This window comes from Oncorhynchus clarkii, chromosome 16 (genome assembly GCF_045791955.1).
Source record: "Oncorhynchus clarkii lewisi isolate Uvic-CL-2024 chromosome 16, UVic_Ocla_1.0, whole genome shotgun sequence".
NCBI classification, from domain to species: Eukaryota; Metazoa; Chordata; class Actinopteri; order Salmoniformes; family Salmonidae; genus Oncorhynchus; species Oncorhynchus clarkii.
Window position 1 is genome coordinate 58,912,794 of NC_092162.1, and position 16,664 is coordinate 58,929,457.

General features: G+C 39.1%; 1 protein-coding gene across 1 annotated transcript; it reads left to right on the plus strand.

Moving 5' to 3' along the window:
- The first annotated feature begins 4,647 nt into the window (after positions 1-4,647).
- LOC139367729 (macrophage colony-stimulating factor 1-like) lies at positions 4,648-11,562 on the plus strand. The gene is made up of 10 exons (XM_071106041.1): positions 4,648-4,820; positions 7,889-7,939; positions 9,096-9,206; positions 9,665-9,727; positions 10,078-10,248; positions 10,428-10,623; positions 10,856-11,010; positions 11,171-11,220; positions 11,317-11,360; positions 11,446-11,562. The coding sequence occupies exons 2-9, from the start codon at positions 7,898-7,900 to the stop codon at positions 11,357-11,359; spliced, it is 831 nt and encodes a 276-aa protein (XP_070962142.1). The 5' UTR covers positions 4,648-4,820; positions 7,889-7,897; the 3' UTR covers position 11,360; positions 11,446-11,562.
- The last annotated feature ends 5,102 nt before the right edge of the window (positions 11,563-16,664 follow it).

Below are 16,664 nucleotides of genomic sequence, written 5' to 3' on the forward strand. Positions count from 1 at the left end.
TCTGGCCTTTATGGAAGAGTGGCAAGAAGAAAGCCATTTCTTAAAGATATCCATAAAAAAGTGTTGTTTAAAGTTTGCCACAAGCCACCTGGGAGACACACCAAACATGTGGAAGAAGGTGCTCTGGTCAGATGAAACCAAAATTGAACTTTTTGGCAACAATGCAAAACGTTATGTTTGGCGTAAAAGCAACACAGCTCATCACTTTGAACACACCATCCCCACTGTCAAACATGGTGGTGGCAGCATCATGGTTTGGGCCTGCTTTTCTTCAGCAGGGACAGGGAAGATGGATAAAATTGATGGGAAGATGGATGGAGCCAAATACAGGACCATTCTGGAAGAAAACCTGATGGAGTCTGCAAAAGACCTGAGACTGGGACGGAGATTTGTCTTCCAACAAGACAATGATCCAAAACATAAAGCAAAATCTACAATGGAATGGTTCAAAAATAAACATATCCAGGTGTTAGAATGGCCAAGTCAAAGTCCAGACCTGAATCCAATCGAGAATCTGTGGAAAGAACTGAAAACTGCTGTTCACAAATGCTCTCCATCCAACCTCACTGAGCTCGAGCTGTTTTGCAAGGAGGAATGGGAAAAAATGTCAGTCTCTCGATGTGCAAAACTGATAGAGACATACCCCAAGCGACTTACAGCTGTAATCGCAGCAAAAGGTGGCGCTACAAAGTATTAACTTAAGGGGGCTGAATAATTTTGCACGCCCAATTTTTCAGTTTTTGATTTGTTAAAAAAGTTTGAAATATCCAATAAATGTCGTTCCACTTCATGATTGTGTCCCACTTGTTGTTGATTCTTCACAAAAAAATACAGTTTTATATCTTTATGTTTGAAGCCTGAAATGTGGCAAAAGGTCGCAAAGTTCAAGGGGGCCGAATACTTTCGCAAGGCACTGTACACCTGTCCCTGATTGAGATACCCGGCCATAACATAGAAACAAAGAACATAGAGTTTCCCATCCGAGTCACACCCTGACCAACCAAACATAGAGAATAAAAAGATCTCTATGGTCAGGGCATGACAGTACCCCAGCTCCCGAAAGATTTACTTCTCGTTCCAGTACTTTTCTTCAGACAAAGAAATTCTCCCGTTGGAACATTATTGATGTTTTATGTTAAAAACACCATAAAGATCGATTCCATACATCGTTTGACATGTTTCTAAAGGACTATAACGGAACTTTTTGAGTTTTTGTCTGTACGAAATACTCACGCCTCATGAAGATGGATTACTGGACTGAACACACTAACAACAAGTGGCTATTTGGACATAAATTATGAAACTTTATGGAACAAATCAGTCATTTATTGTTGACCTGGGATTCCTGGGAGTACCTTCTGATGAAGATCATCAAAGGTAAGTGAATATTTATGGTGTTGTTTTTAACTTTGTTGATTCCAAAATGGTGGAAATGCAAAATGAAAGATAAACATCTTGTTAATATATATACGATATACCCATCGTGTCTGATTTAAAAAATGCTTTACAACTAAAGCAAAACATATGAGGTCAGAGTCAAGTCACAAAAACACACACAGCCATTTTCCAGTCAAAGATAGGAGTCACAAAAAGCAGAAATATAGATCAAATGAATCACTAACCTTTGATGATCTTCATCAGATGACACTCATAGGACATCATGTTACACAATACATGTATGTTTTGTTCGATAATGTGCATATTTATATCCAAAAATCTCAGTTTACATTGGCGCGTTACGTACAGTAATGTTTTGATTGCAAAACATCTGGTGATTTTGCTCCTTGAAAGCGGAAGCTCTACCCTTTAGCTCAGTGTGAATGTTGCCAGTAATCCATGGCTTCTGGTTGGGGTATGTACTTACGGTCACTGTGGGGACAACGTCATTGATGCACTTATTGATGAAGCCGGTGACTGATGTACTCCTCAATACCATCAGATGAGTCCTGGAAGGTATTCCAGTCTGTGCTAGCAAAACAGTCCTGTAGCTTAGCATCTGCATCATCTGACCACTTCCGTATTAAGCGAGTCACTGGTACTTCCTGCTTTAGTTTTTGCTTGTAAGCGGGAATCAGGAGGATAGAATTATGGTCAGATTTGTCAAATGGAGGGTGAGGGAGAGCTTTGTACGTGTCTCTGTGTGTGGAGTAAAGGTGGACTAGAGTTGTTTTCCTCTTGTTGCACATTGTAACATGTTGGTATAAATGAGGTAAATCGGATTTAAGTTTCCCTGTATTAAAGTCCCTGGCCACTAAGAGCGCCACCTCTGGGTGAGCATTTTCTTGTTTGCTTATGGCTTTATACAGCTCATTGAGTGCGGTCTAAGTGCCAGCATCGGTTTGTGGTGGTAGATAAACTGTTGTGAAAAATATAGATGAAAACTGTCTTGGTAAATAGTGTGGCCTACAGTTTGTTATTAGATACTCTACCTCGGGCGAGCAAAACCTTGAGACTTCCTTAATATTTGATTTCGCGAACCAGTTGTTATTTAAGCAATAAGCCCCGAAGAGGTGTCGTATATGGCCAATATACCACGGCTAAGGGCTGTTCTTATCCACGCAACGCGGAGTGCCTGGACAAAGCCCGTAGCCGTATATTGGCCATATATCACAAATCCCAGAGGAGCCTTATTGCTATTATAAACTGGTTACCAATTAAATTAGAGCAGTAAAACTAAACGTTTTGTCATACCCGTGGTATACGGTCTGATATACCATGGCTTTCAGCCAATCAAAATTCAGGGCTCAATCCACACAGCTTATAATGACAAATAGACACCCCTTGTCTTACCGGATGCAGCTGTTCTGTATATTATCCATGTCGTCGTTCTGCCACGACTCAGTGAAACATAAGATATAACCACTTTTAATGTCCCGTTGGTAGGATAGTCTTGAACGGAGCTCATCCAGTTTATTATCCAATGATTACACGTTGCCTAATAGGACGGATGGTAGAGGCAGGTTACCCACTTTCCGACAAGGAACCTGGACCTGCATCCCTTTTTTCTGTGTTTTCTCTTCATGCGAATGACAGGGATTTGGACCTGGTCGGGTATCTGGAGTAAATCCTTTGCGTCTGACTAGTTAATGAACAAATCTTTGTCCAGTTTGAGGTGAGTAATCGCTGTTCTGATATCCAGAAGCTATTTTCGGTCATAAGAGACGGTGGCAGAAACATTATGTACAAAATAAGTTACAAATAACGTGAAAAAAAACACAAAGTAGCATAATTGTTAGGAGCTTGTAAAACGGCAGCCATCTCCTCCGGCGCCATACTGAGAGACTTTTATGGGACTGACAACAGGTTTGTTGTTAGGTCCCCCCCCCCCCCCACACACACACACTTTTGCATGCATGTCTTGGGCTTTATAGATTGTTTATTTGTATGTGTTGGGGTTTATTCTTTACAGAATCAAGTATATTTGTCCAGGACTCAATTGTTCCTTGACTAGCACCATTCATTCTCGATGACGATAATTCTAATGTTATAACTTCTAATAGTAGCTGTATCCACTGGTGAATTGGGAGAGACAATATTTTTGTTTGCGGCAGGGCTGTCCGCCAGTAGTAATCGTCTCTGATTGATTGAGACATTCAAGGAGCTATCATTGTTAAGTAACATCGTAGAGGCAACGCATTGAATATTTACATTCATGCACTTCAAAATGTTTTTTGTAACTTTGTCCCAGAAGAATTTAACTGCAGGGCACTCCGACATCATGTGAAGGAATGTGCCTACCTGATTTACGGGGCACATTGAACAGTTGGGAGTTGGAGCCATTTCCATTTACAGTCTGTGAACAAACATAAAATAAATTGATGGTTCAGATTACGGGATGCCAAGGTCTTATTTTTCCATATTCTATTCCAGTTAAAGGGTTGTTCAGATTCACTTAGATCTGTGGACTATAGTTTTTTAATGGCCAACAGAATACGAATTGTTTATATACTATAGGGATCAGTCCTTTCGGTAGCCCAGATAATTCATTTCTAAATCCCATCACTGGATGGTTAGGTAGTTGGGTTTCCTAAGGGACTCCATAGGCCAGCATAACCGACCTAAGTTGTAACGTCTTTCAAATCTTGGAATGTTGTCAAACCATTACTGTCCATGATATCAGCAAATGTCCGGATTCCACATTTGGACCATTGGGGGAATGCTGCCCTCCAGATTGCAAGGCAATAGAAATTGTGTGAGGGATAATAGAACCAAAGTGTAGTGTACATTGTTTATGGGATATACTGTATCAGTGAAGACCACCGCTTCCAGGGTTATAGGACACAGCATATTTCTCTCTATACTCAGCCAGGGGGAAGAATAATCATGTCTAAACCAAATTAAGAGGGGACGAAATGCTAGTGCCTGGAAATTATATTTTGTTTGGTACAGATAGAACTCCCACGTTTTTCCTTCTTTGAAAGTTTGTCTGGGCAATCTTACCTTGCCATATAAATGTTGAAACCGCACTATGGATTGTATCCCAGTAGCTAGAAGGAGGAGACGAGGGAAGAGTACCAGAAATTCAGCCATGGCAATATATTAATTTTGACAATATTCTACTGGTTAAAGCAACTGGGATATTAGTCCATCTACTGAAGTCGGATTGAATTGATTTGAGCATTCTGGTAACGTTTCTGACAAAGGAAGGAAATATATATCTATTCCCAAATATTTAAAATGGGAAACGATTGGAGATGGAGTCCTCCATCGGGGTCTTGAGATGGACAGACTTGGTTTTATTTTATACCTTGAGCTGGAGCTGAATTTGTCTATGATCTTCAAAGCTTTAGGGAGGGATTGACATACATTGTCTAGATAAAGTAAGATATCGTCGGCGTATAATGAGATCACGTGATTCGTAGAATTGATAGATAGTGTAATTTCTTTCAATTGTCAAATTGCCTTTTCCATTTAATTCATCTAGCAGACGCTCTTACCCAGAGTGATTTACAGGAGCAATTAGGGTTAAGTGCCTTATTCAAGAACACATTGACATATTGTTCACCTGGTCGGTTCGGGAATTTGAACTAGCGACCTTTCAGTTGCTGGCCCAACGCCCGACACTCTTAACCGCTAGGTTACCTGATGATTATATTGAAATTAGATTAAAGTAACAAGCTGAGAGTCAGATTAAGTCAATGTATTTAAATTGAAGTTTTACACTAATTTCAATGTTTACAATGCTAGTTAAAATTAGATGAAAGAGTACTGGTTGATTAGTTTTTTAAAATCCAATGTATTTTCTATGCTGATTTCACGTCACAATACATTGATAAATTAGTTGAAACAACATTGATTAACTCAGTGTGTACCAATGTGGCATCAGGGGTAGACGTAACATAGTAAAGGTAAATCCAGGACACCCCAAATTGTATGATATGTATTAATTTGTGGATGTCCATCATCCATTTCGTATGACATGTTACGAATTACAATTTGTATGATGTGTCCAGATTTGTAATTTGCACAATATGTTACAAATATGTAAAACAAATAATGTGTTACAAATTCAAATTTGTTTAGCATTAGCTAGCTGGCTAACATTAGCTGGGCCGGGGTTGGGGTTAAGGTTAAGAATAGGGTTAAGGTAAGGGTTAGGAGTTAAATTAAAGGATTAAGGTTAGGGTTGGGGGAAGGGTTAGCTAACATGCTAAGTAGTTGCAAAGTAGCTAACAAGTAATAAATAGTTGCAAAGTTGCTAAAATGATCTATGATGAGATTTGAACATGGAACCCTTGGGTTGCTAGACGTTTGTGCTATATGCCTACCCATCCACCCCGACCAACCAACCAACTTGACATTTTGCCTTAAGTAACCTTCTGTCTTATGTAACCATACCAAATGTAAGATAACATACTAATTTGAGTGTCCCGGATATATGTTTACTATGTTACATCTTGTCTATGAGACCAGGCTGTGTGTGCCCAGTGGGGTGCAACATCTGTAAGAGCTTATTACCATAAAACATTGCATCGATGTGTAGAAAAGGTTTCAAAAGGTTATTCTGTGCAGGGAACAAAAACAACATAAAACCTTTGTAGTTATAAACAAAACATACTAGACTGATATTTACAGTGCCGTGGAAAAGTATTTGCGCTCTTATAAATTTTCTCTACTTTTATGTATTTTTGATACTGAATTTGATCAGATCTTCAACCAAAACCTAATATTAGATCAATTGAACCTGAGTCAACAAATAACACAACAATTACATATTTATTTAATTTATTTCCTAAACAAAGTTATGCAACACCCAATGCCCCTGTGTGAAATAAAAAATATATACATTTAACCTTTATTTAACTAGGCAAGTCAGTTAAGAACAAATTCTTATTTAACAATGATTGCCGACCCTGGTCAAACCCTCCCCTAACCCCGACGACGCTGGGCCAATTGTGCACCACCCTATGGGACTCCTGATCCCAGCTGGTTGCACTGAGATGCACTGCCTTAGACCACTGAGCCAACCGGGAGCCCGAAAGGTGTCTGTAAAATGAATACAAATGTATTGCCCCTTTACACTCAATAACTGGTTGTGCCACCTTTAGCTACAATGACTGCAACATGTTGCTGTGGAGGAAATGTGGCCCACTATTGCATGCAGAACTGATTTAACTCAGCGACATTTGTGGGTTTGGTGGTTGGTTTTCACCAGGCATAATGGGAACCATGTCATCCAAAAAGTTTTGAATAATCTGTCCACAGAACATTCTTCCAAGAGTCTTGATGATCATCTAGGTGCTTCCATGTGCTTTTTGGCAATCTTGAGTGAACTTTTTGGACGACATGGGTCCCATTTTGCCTGGCGAAAACCAAACCCTGCATTCCACAATAAGAACCTTATACCAACAGTCAAGCATGGTGGTGGTAGTGGGATGGTTTGGGAATACTTTGCTGCTTCAGGACCTGGATGACTTGCTTTAATAGAAGGAACCATGAATTCTGCTCTGTATCAGAGAATTCTACAGGAGATTGTCAGGCCATCCGTCTGTGAGCTGAAGCACAGCTGGGTTATGCAGCAAGACAATGCTCCGAAACACACAATCAAATCTACATGAAAATAGCTAAGAAAGCAACACATTTGAAGTTTTGGAATGGCCTAGACAAAGTCCAGACCTAATCCCAATTGAGATGTTGTGGCAGGACTTTAAACGAGCAGTTCATGCTTGAAAATCTATAAATGTCGCTGAGTTACAGCAGTTCCACATTGAAGAGTGGACCAAAATTCCTCCGACCGATCAACAACTACAGGAAGCGTTTGGTTGCAGTCATTGCAGCTAAAGGTGACACAATAAGTTATTGAGTGTAAGGGGTAATGACTTTTTCACACAGGGGAATTGGGTGTTGCATAACTTTGTTAATTAAATAAATAAAATAAGTATAATTTTTTTTATGTTATTTGTAAACTTAGGTACCTTTTAGGTTTAGGTTGAAGATCTGATAACATTCACTTTCAAAAATATGCAACAATAGAGGAAATCGGAAAGGGGGCAAATACTAAGATTTTCAAGGCTCTGTATGTCTCAAGTCGAGACCCTCCAGTTGTTATTGGGAATCATGAAAGCTGGGATACGGGGCATAGTTTCCTGTGGACCATATGAGAGAGAGAGCAGGAAGAGGGAGGTCTTAAAATAGTCTCTGAGTTACAGCTCAGGCAGGCAGTCACACTGTGAGCTCCAGACCTTTCGGAGGGAAGTCGAACCACATCAGTCCATGCTGGGGAAACCTGGGCTCCATCCACGCCAGAGGACTGTCAGCTTCTCTTTAATGCATGTCTTGTCTCCAGAGGTTTACTAGAGGGATTGATCAGGGCTAAAAGAGAAGACACACATCATCTATCTTCTCCAATGCTTCTGACAGAGGAGTCTGGTCTTCTCTATTTTCATAGGTGAGCCAGATGACCCTCCTCGTGCCAACCCACATTCAGTGCAAAACCAAGGTAAGAGAAACAGTTACTTCTGCATGACTTTCATTCATTTTGCTATGCTCTTGTGAAGGAAATCTCTTGACAAAACTGCCTTTGACATTACTGTATTCTGTTTGATTAATCTACAGTTGCTGCATTTTTCCCCGCGGTATGAGTGATTTGACATTAGAACGGAACACGTTAAATTACTTATGTCCCTCTTTTGGAAATGTGAATGTCGTATTTTCTTGCAGTAGTTTGGCGTTTCAGACTTCATACTTTCAGGTTTGTCTCTAACAAAGTTTGAAATGAATATATGTAACTACTGTAGGAAAAATGTAAACATGGCATGGACAGTTAATTCACATCATGTGACTATAATGTACTGTACTGTATGAATGTGGGTCATCTTTATGAAAGCTAATTTATGGTTATATTAGATTATTTCTAATGTGTGATAATCATTATTAATGTTATTGACCTAAGCCAGAGGTTAACAATTGAGTGTTCAGAGAATGCTCCAAAACATGTTTATTTTCAGTAGTTTTCTAACATTAGAAATGTAGGTTTCTTTTTAATATAGATAACCAATAGAACAAGTAAAAAAGGAAATGGATGTTATATGTCGTACAGCTCCACCCCATGGGGCTCCGCTCTACTCATATAACTGGAGTTAGAATTCCCAGTATCTATCGTCCACTCTGCTTGACTCATTCTATTCATCTGGATTTCTGTTTGTAATAAATCCTATTCTAATGTAGTGGATTTGTGGCATCAACAATAAGAATTACAAATGAAATAGAAAAATCAATAAGACCTGACAGTGTTTGAATGAGGAGAAAGGAGTTACAGACAGAAAAGAAAAGCAGGAGATGAGAAGATGCAGAAACAAAGAGAAAATTATCTGTGGGGATTCTAAGAACAGTGCAGCAAGAATCCAATGTGCAACAAACCACAAAATATGCTTTCAAAATTGAAGATACATAGGGACAAAGTCCATTGAGAAATAGGAAATATTCTGTTTTATATATTCTATGGAACGCTATATTTTATAAATAGTATATATCAAATAAATATATCACCAAATTTCGTACAACTTTATTTTTCTGTTCATGAAGCTGATACGTTTCAACATTGGTTTCAGATCTTCATCAGAGCAATAATAAACCACGATATCCTTCCCTTTCAGGTAAAGTGTCTGTGTGTGATGGTGTTCTTGAGTCTCCCCTTGACCATGGGAGACCCTGGTCCGTGCAGACACTCCATCACCAGAGATCACCTGCTGACCATAAGACACCTGGTGAGTAGTACAGCTTTACTGAACAATGGGAAATAAATATATATATATATATTATTTTTTTTAACATAAAAAAATGTAAGCGGTATAAAGCTCTTATAATATGACAAAAAAAGTATACATAACCAAGAGTGGTTTATGAAATATGTGTTTAATAACAGTGGAGAGCAGTGGAGAGCAGGGCCATGCACAAACCAGGTGTTCAAAGTGAAGAAAAAAAACACCAAGCTGAAAGGGCACTTTTCTCAGGGCAGGTATTCAAGAACTCTTAGACCTCTATCTGTGCACGTGCCTGGTAGAGAGCATATTTTCACAGTTAGATTTTCACAGTTAGACTAGACCATTACACACTGATGATTGGGGTCGTTGAATCCTCTCATGAACACAAGATATGAGAAGTTAACATCCATGTTGTTAACTTAATGACTCCTGATTTTTGCATTTATTTCTGTTTTACATAGATAGATAACCAGTTGCAGAGTGGATGCTCAATAACCTACACATTTATTGAGCAGAGAAGTTTGGTAAGGTCATTTCTATGCATAAAATGCATGTGCAGTTAAAACTTGGGAGATCACAGGGAAATTCACAAAGAACATTAGGTTAACTATTTCCTTATTTTTTTACTGTAAGAAATGATACTTTCTTTGATTTTGGTACCATTTATTTTTGAATTGTTTTTACAAATGATTTGTTATATTTTTAGGAGAGTGGCAGAAAGTATCCACTGCGCACCACATTTATTTCAGCTAAAAAAAGGACTGTAAAATAAGCATGAACTATAATCATTATGGCTAATCAAGAACTGATATCAAGCATACCTTGTATCATAACTGTTATGAATTTGGACTGTTCTTCTTCCATTCCATGGCAGAATAAATGTTGCTATGTAAAAGCTGCCATGCCCTGGATCTTGGAACTCCTGACCGGACACTTCAGATACACTCGGGGATCAGACAACCACAGCTACGTGTTGTCGCTGACCGGTCTCATCCACAACATTTACTCCCAGAGATGTGTACCACAGATCAATGAGGAGCTGGAGGTGAGGGAGGTTTGATGCTCAAGAGCTCTCTCATTAATAAATAACAGCATTACTTGGGTGTTTTAAAGAAGATTCAAGGAAGTCAATACTAAGCTCATAAAACTATTGTATAATTGTATAGATTGTAAAATGTATATGGGATGCATGTCCTAACATTATTTTCTGACCCTATTGACTAGGACGACCCAGTGAGTTTTGGAATGTCATTCAGCAGTTCTCCATCTGAGGCCCTGGGGAGGGTCCAGGATGTCCTGTCTGTGTACTGGGAGCTGGTGACCACCATGGACTCACCAGTAGACTGGAGCTGTGAGAGGGAGTACACAGACACCACAGAGCCTCCCACAGCCCTCCCTACAGCACTCTCTCTGACTACAGGTGGGCAACTTCCTCAAGGTCCAGAGAGGTTCCCTGGCAAAGGCATAAAACAGAGAATTACAATATTATCGAATATAATAATCCAGTCCAGGCAATTTAGCAAAGTAGTTTCGAGAATCAGACCCACTGTCCTCTGGTGTTGCATGTATCAACTTGCTGAGCTATCTGATTATCTTAACCTCACTTGTACATAATATAACCTGGCTGTTTTGACCTGTCTTGTTGTCCCCAGTCAGCACCCTTTGGGACTCAGAGAAAGCCCCTCAGACTAGTCTAGATGGAGACCAAGATAGAGACCTGTACAAGTTTGGTTTCATGGTCATAGCTCCATCAGTCTGTGGAGGACTGCTGTTCATATTCACTCTCTATTGCCTCATCACACACAAGGTAATAATGCATACTAAGAAGTTTGAGTTACTAAACAGCACTAAATACCCCTGATGCCTTTAAATTCAGTGTCACAGTAAATAAAATTAAGAGAAAGGGGAAATATATATAAAACGCAATTTACAAGTTCCTTTGTTTGCGTGATTTTGTTCCACCACAGATGTCCTACAGTACTGACCATCACACATCACTAGGGTACCAAAATTCAAGGTAAAGTATCACACAGTATCTAGAATAATTCAACCAACGCAACATGATGACAACCCAAACAAATATGTAGGTTCTAATTCAAAGTTTTACTTATAGTTTGCATACAGATATTCAGGACATAGAGATGCAGGTGGAATAAAGTGAGTATTATTTATCTATCTTCTGTCAGTCTCTCTATGCATTTGCTGTAGCTACATACTGAATACTTCTCCTTTTGCCACAAAGGCCGTAAAAGATTGCTGCAGATGGAGGAGCATATCCAAAGAGGAGGATATACCATCAAGCTCTCATCTCTAATAAACAATGTACAATGGTGGGTTACATATTATATATTTGATTGATATAACATCCTATGGACATTTCCAGTCTTTTTCTGGCCTACAGGCACTATCAATGGATTTGAATGGACCTTTTTATGAGAATGCTATTCAAAGATGGGATATTTTGATAATCTATGTTGTATATTGTGTGTATGTATGTATATATATATATATATATAATGTATGTATACATATATATTTATAACTTGACTTAAAATCAATATTTTCTTATACTGTTTATGATGATTGATCTGGTGAATAATGTGCCTTTGTCCACTGTAAAAAACAATCATTGTTTTGTTGTTTCAAATCGACTGGTAAAAAAGTTTAATTAGAAGAATTCCTATACAATTATCGCCAACATTACTGATAATAATACTTAACTATCCTTACAGAAAAAATACATGATTTCCCATGTGAAATCATGTGAAAATATGTGTTTTTGGAAGACTACACATGTGATCACATTTTCACATGTGTAGTTTCATGTTATCAAATGTTGCTTTACATGTTGTCACATGTTATCACATTCACTTCACATAAGATCATGTGTTTTTGGAACACTTCACATGTCCACATGAAAACATGTGTTTTTGGAATGCTTCACGTGTCCATATTAAAACGTCACATGTCCCAAGAGAACATGTGTTTTTGGAAGACTTTCTCCATTAATGGCTAATAGGGTTTGAATTGTAGTTTGTACCATTGATGTCTTCCAGTTCTTTTTAATGTACATTTATCCAGAATGTTGCAAACTTCCTTCAAAACAGCCAATCAACAAGCTCATTAAAACGCCATTTCATAGCCAGTATATTATTTTTTTCTCACCACTTCGTACATAAACTCAGCAAAAAAAGAAACGTCCTCTCACTGTCAACTGCATTTACTTTCAGCAAACTTAACATGTGTAAATATTTGTATGAACATGACAAGATTCAACAATTGAGACATAAACTGAACAAGTTCCACAGACATGTGACTAACATAAATTTAATAATGTGTCCCTGATCAAAAGTAACAGTTAGTATCTGGTGTGGCCACCAGCTGCATTAAGCACTGCAGTGCATCTCCTCCTCATGGACTGCACCAAATTTGCCAGTTCTTGCTCTTCCACCAAGGCACCTGCAAGTTCCCGGACATTTCTGGGGGGAATGGCCCTAGCCCTCACCCTCCGATCCAACAGGTCCCAGACGTGCTCAATGGGATTGAGATCCGGGACCTTCGCTGGCCATGGCAGAACACTGACATTCCTGTATTGCAGGAAATCACGCACAGGACGAGCAGTATGGCTGGTGGCCATGTCATGCTGGAGGGTCATGTCAGGATGAGCCTGCAGGAAGGGTACCACATGAGGGAGGACGATATCTTCCCTGAAACGCACAGCGTTGAGATTGCCTGCAATGACAACAAGCTCAGTCCGATGATGCTGTGACACACCGCCCCAGACCATGACAGACGTAACTCAGGCAGTTGTTGTTGCCATCCTGAACCTGTCCCGTAAGTATGATGTTCGGATGCACCGATCCTGTGCAGGTGTTGTTACACGTGGTCTGCCACTGCGAGGACGATCAGCTGTCCGTCCTGTCTCCCTGTAGCGCTGTCTTATGCGTCTCACAGTAACGGACATTGCAATTTATTGCCCTGGCCACATCTGCAGTCCTCAAGCCTCCTTGCAGCATGCCTAAGGCACGTTCACGCATATGAGCAGGGACGCTGATCATCATTCTGTTGGTGTTTTTCAGAGTCAGTAGAAAGGCCTCTTTAGTGTCCTATGTTTTCATAACTGTGACCTTAATTGCCTACCGCCTGTAAGCTGTTAGTGTTTTAACAACCGTTCCACAGGTGCATGTTCATTAATTGATTATGGTTCATTGAACAAGCATGGGAAACAGTGTTTAAACCCTTTACAAATGAAGATCTGTGAAGCAATTTGGATTTTTACGAATGATCTTTGAAAGACAAGGTCCTGAAAAAGGGACGTTTCTTTTTTTGCTGAGTTTATTTTAAAATGTTTAAGTCTACTTGTAGGCCTACCTACTAATACAGCTGTTTACTACACCCTTGCCTAGAAAACGTATTATGTTGTTACTATACAGTTATCCTAGAATAAATACTGAGTTATTAAAAAGAGAGCTCGGATCAGCATTACAGAAGGTATCAAATTACACATGATCAGCAATAACACTGTAATTCATTTAAATATCTCATCAGATCTTTGGTTGGAGAGAAACATATTAAAACACCTGGAATGCATAGACATTATGACTTATTCCCACCCTGCACCTGGATAGCAATGATGGATATTACTCTGCAAACTGATACTAATTTGCTTGTCATTACTTTGGGAGGAGTTCAAGTCTGAGCTATTGAACTGAGTCAATCTGCATCCCTCCAATTGTCAGATTCATTAAAGCACTCTCACCTCTGGTTTAAAATGAACTGGATCTATAGATATTTGGGAAACATATTAGGCTTAGGGTTGAGTGTCGAGTGTAATAGCAGTTATGATAACAATAATTCCATCAATCCAGATGCATCAGATATCAAAAGCTCTGCCATTCCTCTGCCCTTTTTGATCAGTTAATACTTATTGTAGACAATACACAGGCTAGCAGTGGTGTTGGTCTACTAGCTTTCCCCTGAATACTTTTTAAGGAAGCCAAAATGTGTTTTAATTCTCCATAACCTCCATAACATTCTACAAGTGTATAACATATCCTCAGCGTTGGTCATCTGACACTGAGGAGGTCATCCCCTTCAACTCATGAGTTGAAATTGGAATTGGCCACACCCCACATGATGTAGCATTTGAATATCAGGAAGTACATTTTAATTCAGTGCAATTCAAATAAATTCCCTTCAGTCATAGTACATGAGTGTTATTGAATCTGACAGTGCACACTTCCAGATACCAAAGAATATATCACTTTCCTCTGGAAACAATGTTAATATACTATTTTAACCTTATTGCTTAGAATAGTCAATTATATTCCTAACAACCATTTAGTTTGGCTTATTTTTGAAGGCATCAATTTTAAGGTAAAACGAATGCATTCTGGGAAATCAATTATAATGTTTTGTTTTCCTTGATCATTTTCGTTTTTCCTGAAAATCAATTGTTTCAACAATATTTGATATGCTCGTATATAACAACATGTATAATCTTTTATGTACAAGATATATAGGATATTTGTATAGATTACACCTAATATAGAATAGAAGAGGCATTTGAATGTTATTGAATTATATTTCCTTTCATTAAAATTTGAATTGCAATTCTGTATCATGTTTAGTACTTCACTTCAAATTCAATTCAAATTCTAGAATTTAATTGGAATTTCTGAAACATTCTCAATTCATTTCTGAATTGAGCCTAACCCTGGTGTGGATGCCATGGTATGTGTCAATAATCTCTCCCTTCCTGCTCTGTTACGAGCAGAGGAAAAGCATTCCCATGACTCGATGGAGCTGCTGTCTGTTAGGGATTAAAGGCAGCTGTTTAAGATGAAAAGAGGAGCCTTTGACAGATGTCCCAATATGATTTAGTTCAAATATGTGAAAATTGGCCCCAGAGTAAGATAAGCACTTTCTGGAGGTCCGCCCAGCCTGGAGTGAGCGCTTTAAGGTGAAACAGGAGGGAGAAGGCAAAGGAGGAACATGGGGCTGGATTTGAGTCCTGCAAACGATGAGCTGGCAATTTGATTTAATTTTTTTTCATTCTATGTGTATCTAGTAAACACTGTTTAATTGCATTATACTGGTTGGTCAGGCTTTAAAATGTGTGTAATTATTTAGATACTTTCAGATCCAAACATGGTCTTTGTCAGTTTCTGATTATCCATCATTACATATTTAGTACTGAGACATATCACATTCACATATCTATTGAATCCATTACTTTCACTAACTGCACAAGTAATGGATACAATGTACTTTCTTGTCTAATACAGCTTTGTTCCACATGAGGGAAGTAAAACACTGAGAGCTGATCCTAGATAAACATGACTGCAAAAAACTCAGGATAAATCTCTCATTGACACCAACACATGATTTATCAGAACAGAAAGTTATGCACATATTTCTCAAGTTAGGATTCAGCCCTGACAGTAGCACAAAGGGCACGGCAAGTCAAAGGCAGTTAGTTCCAAAAAAGTGGCACTAAAATGTTGGGCGCATTCCTCTGCCAAGGTGTTGCTAACGCATGCCAGATCATATTACGTCTGGATAGGTATTTTACCTATCAGCTAACCACATTATATGTTATAGCAATCTGTCAGTCGATGACATAGCATGCTAGCAATGTCTGAGCAGGGGAATGGAAACATTATCTGTGCACCTTGAGAGCCGCTTAGAGAGAGAATGACTGTACTGCGTGTGTAGCAAAGCACAAAAGCTTCAACCATTTGTGAATTTCACATGATTTATGACAGCTTTAGTGGTAGGCAAAAAGACAGCAAAACAGAAAACAAGGTAAGTAACATATAATAAACATTGACTACTACATTGATCATTGTCCAATGGTACTTTGATACAACAACAAAAAAACAGTTTAATACCAATTTACCCCCATACATAATGATATACACTGATTGCACAAAACATTAAGGACATTAAGCGTTCCACAAGGATGCTAGCCCATGTTGATTCCAATGTTTCCCACAGTTGTGTAAAGGTGTCTGGATGTCCTTTGGGTGGTGGACCATTGTTAATACACACGGGAAACTGTTGAGCGTGAAAAACTAAGCAGCGTTGCAGTTCTTGACATAAACCAGTGCACCTGGAACCTACTACCATACCCAGTTCAAGGGCACTTCGGCGATGTCATTTACAAAATAGCCTCCAACACTCTACTCAGCAAACTGGATGTAGTCTATCACAGTGCCATCTGTTTTATCACCAAAGCCCCATATACTACCCACCACTGTGACCTGTCTGTTCTCGTTGGCTGGCCCTCACTACATATCTGTCGCCAAACCCACTGGCTCCAGGTCATCTATAAGACTTTTCTAGGTAAAGCCCCGCCTTATCTCAGCTCACTGGTGTCATGACGTTGGCCTGGGGGGGTAGGTTTATGACAGTCATAAATACCTCTTCCCCCCTTTTTCCTCTCTCTACCCTACTGAG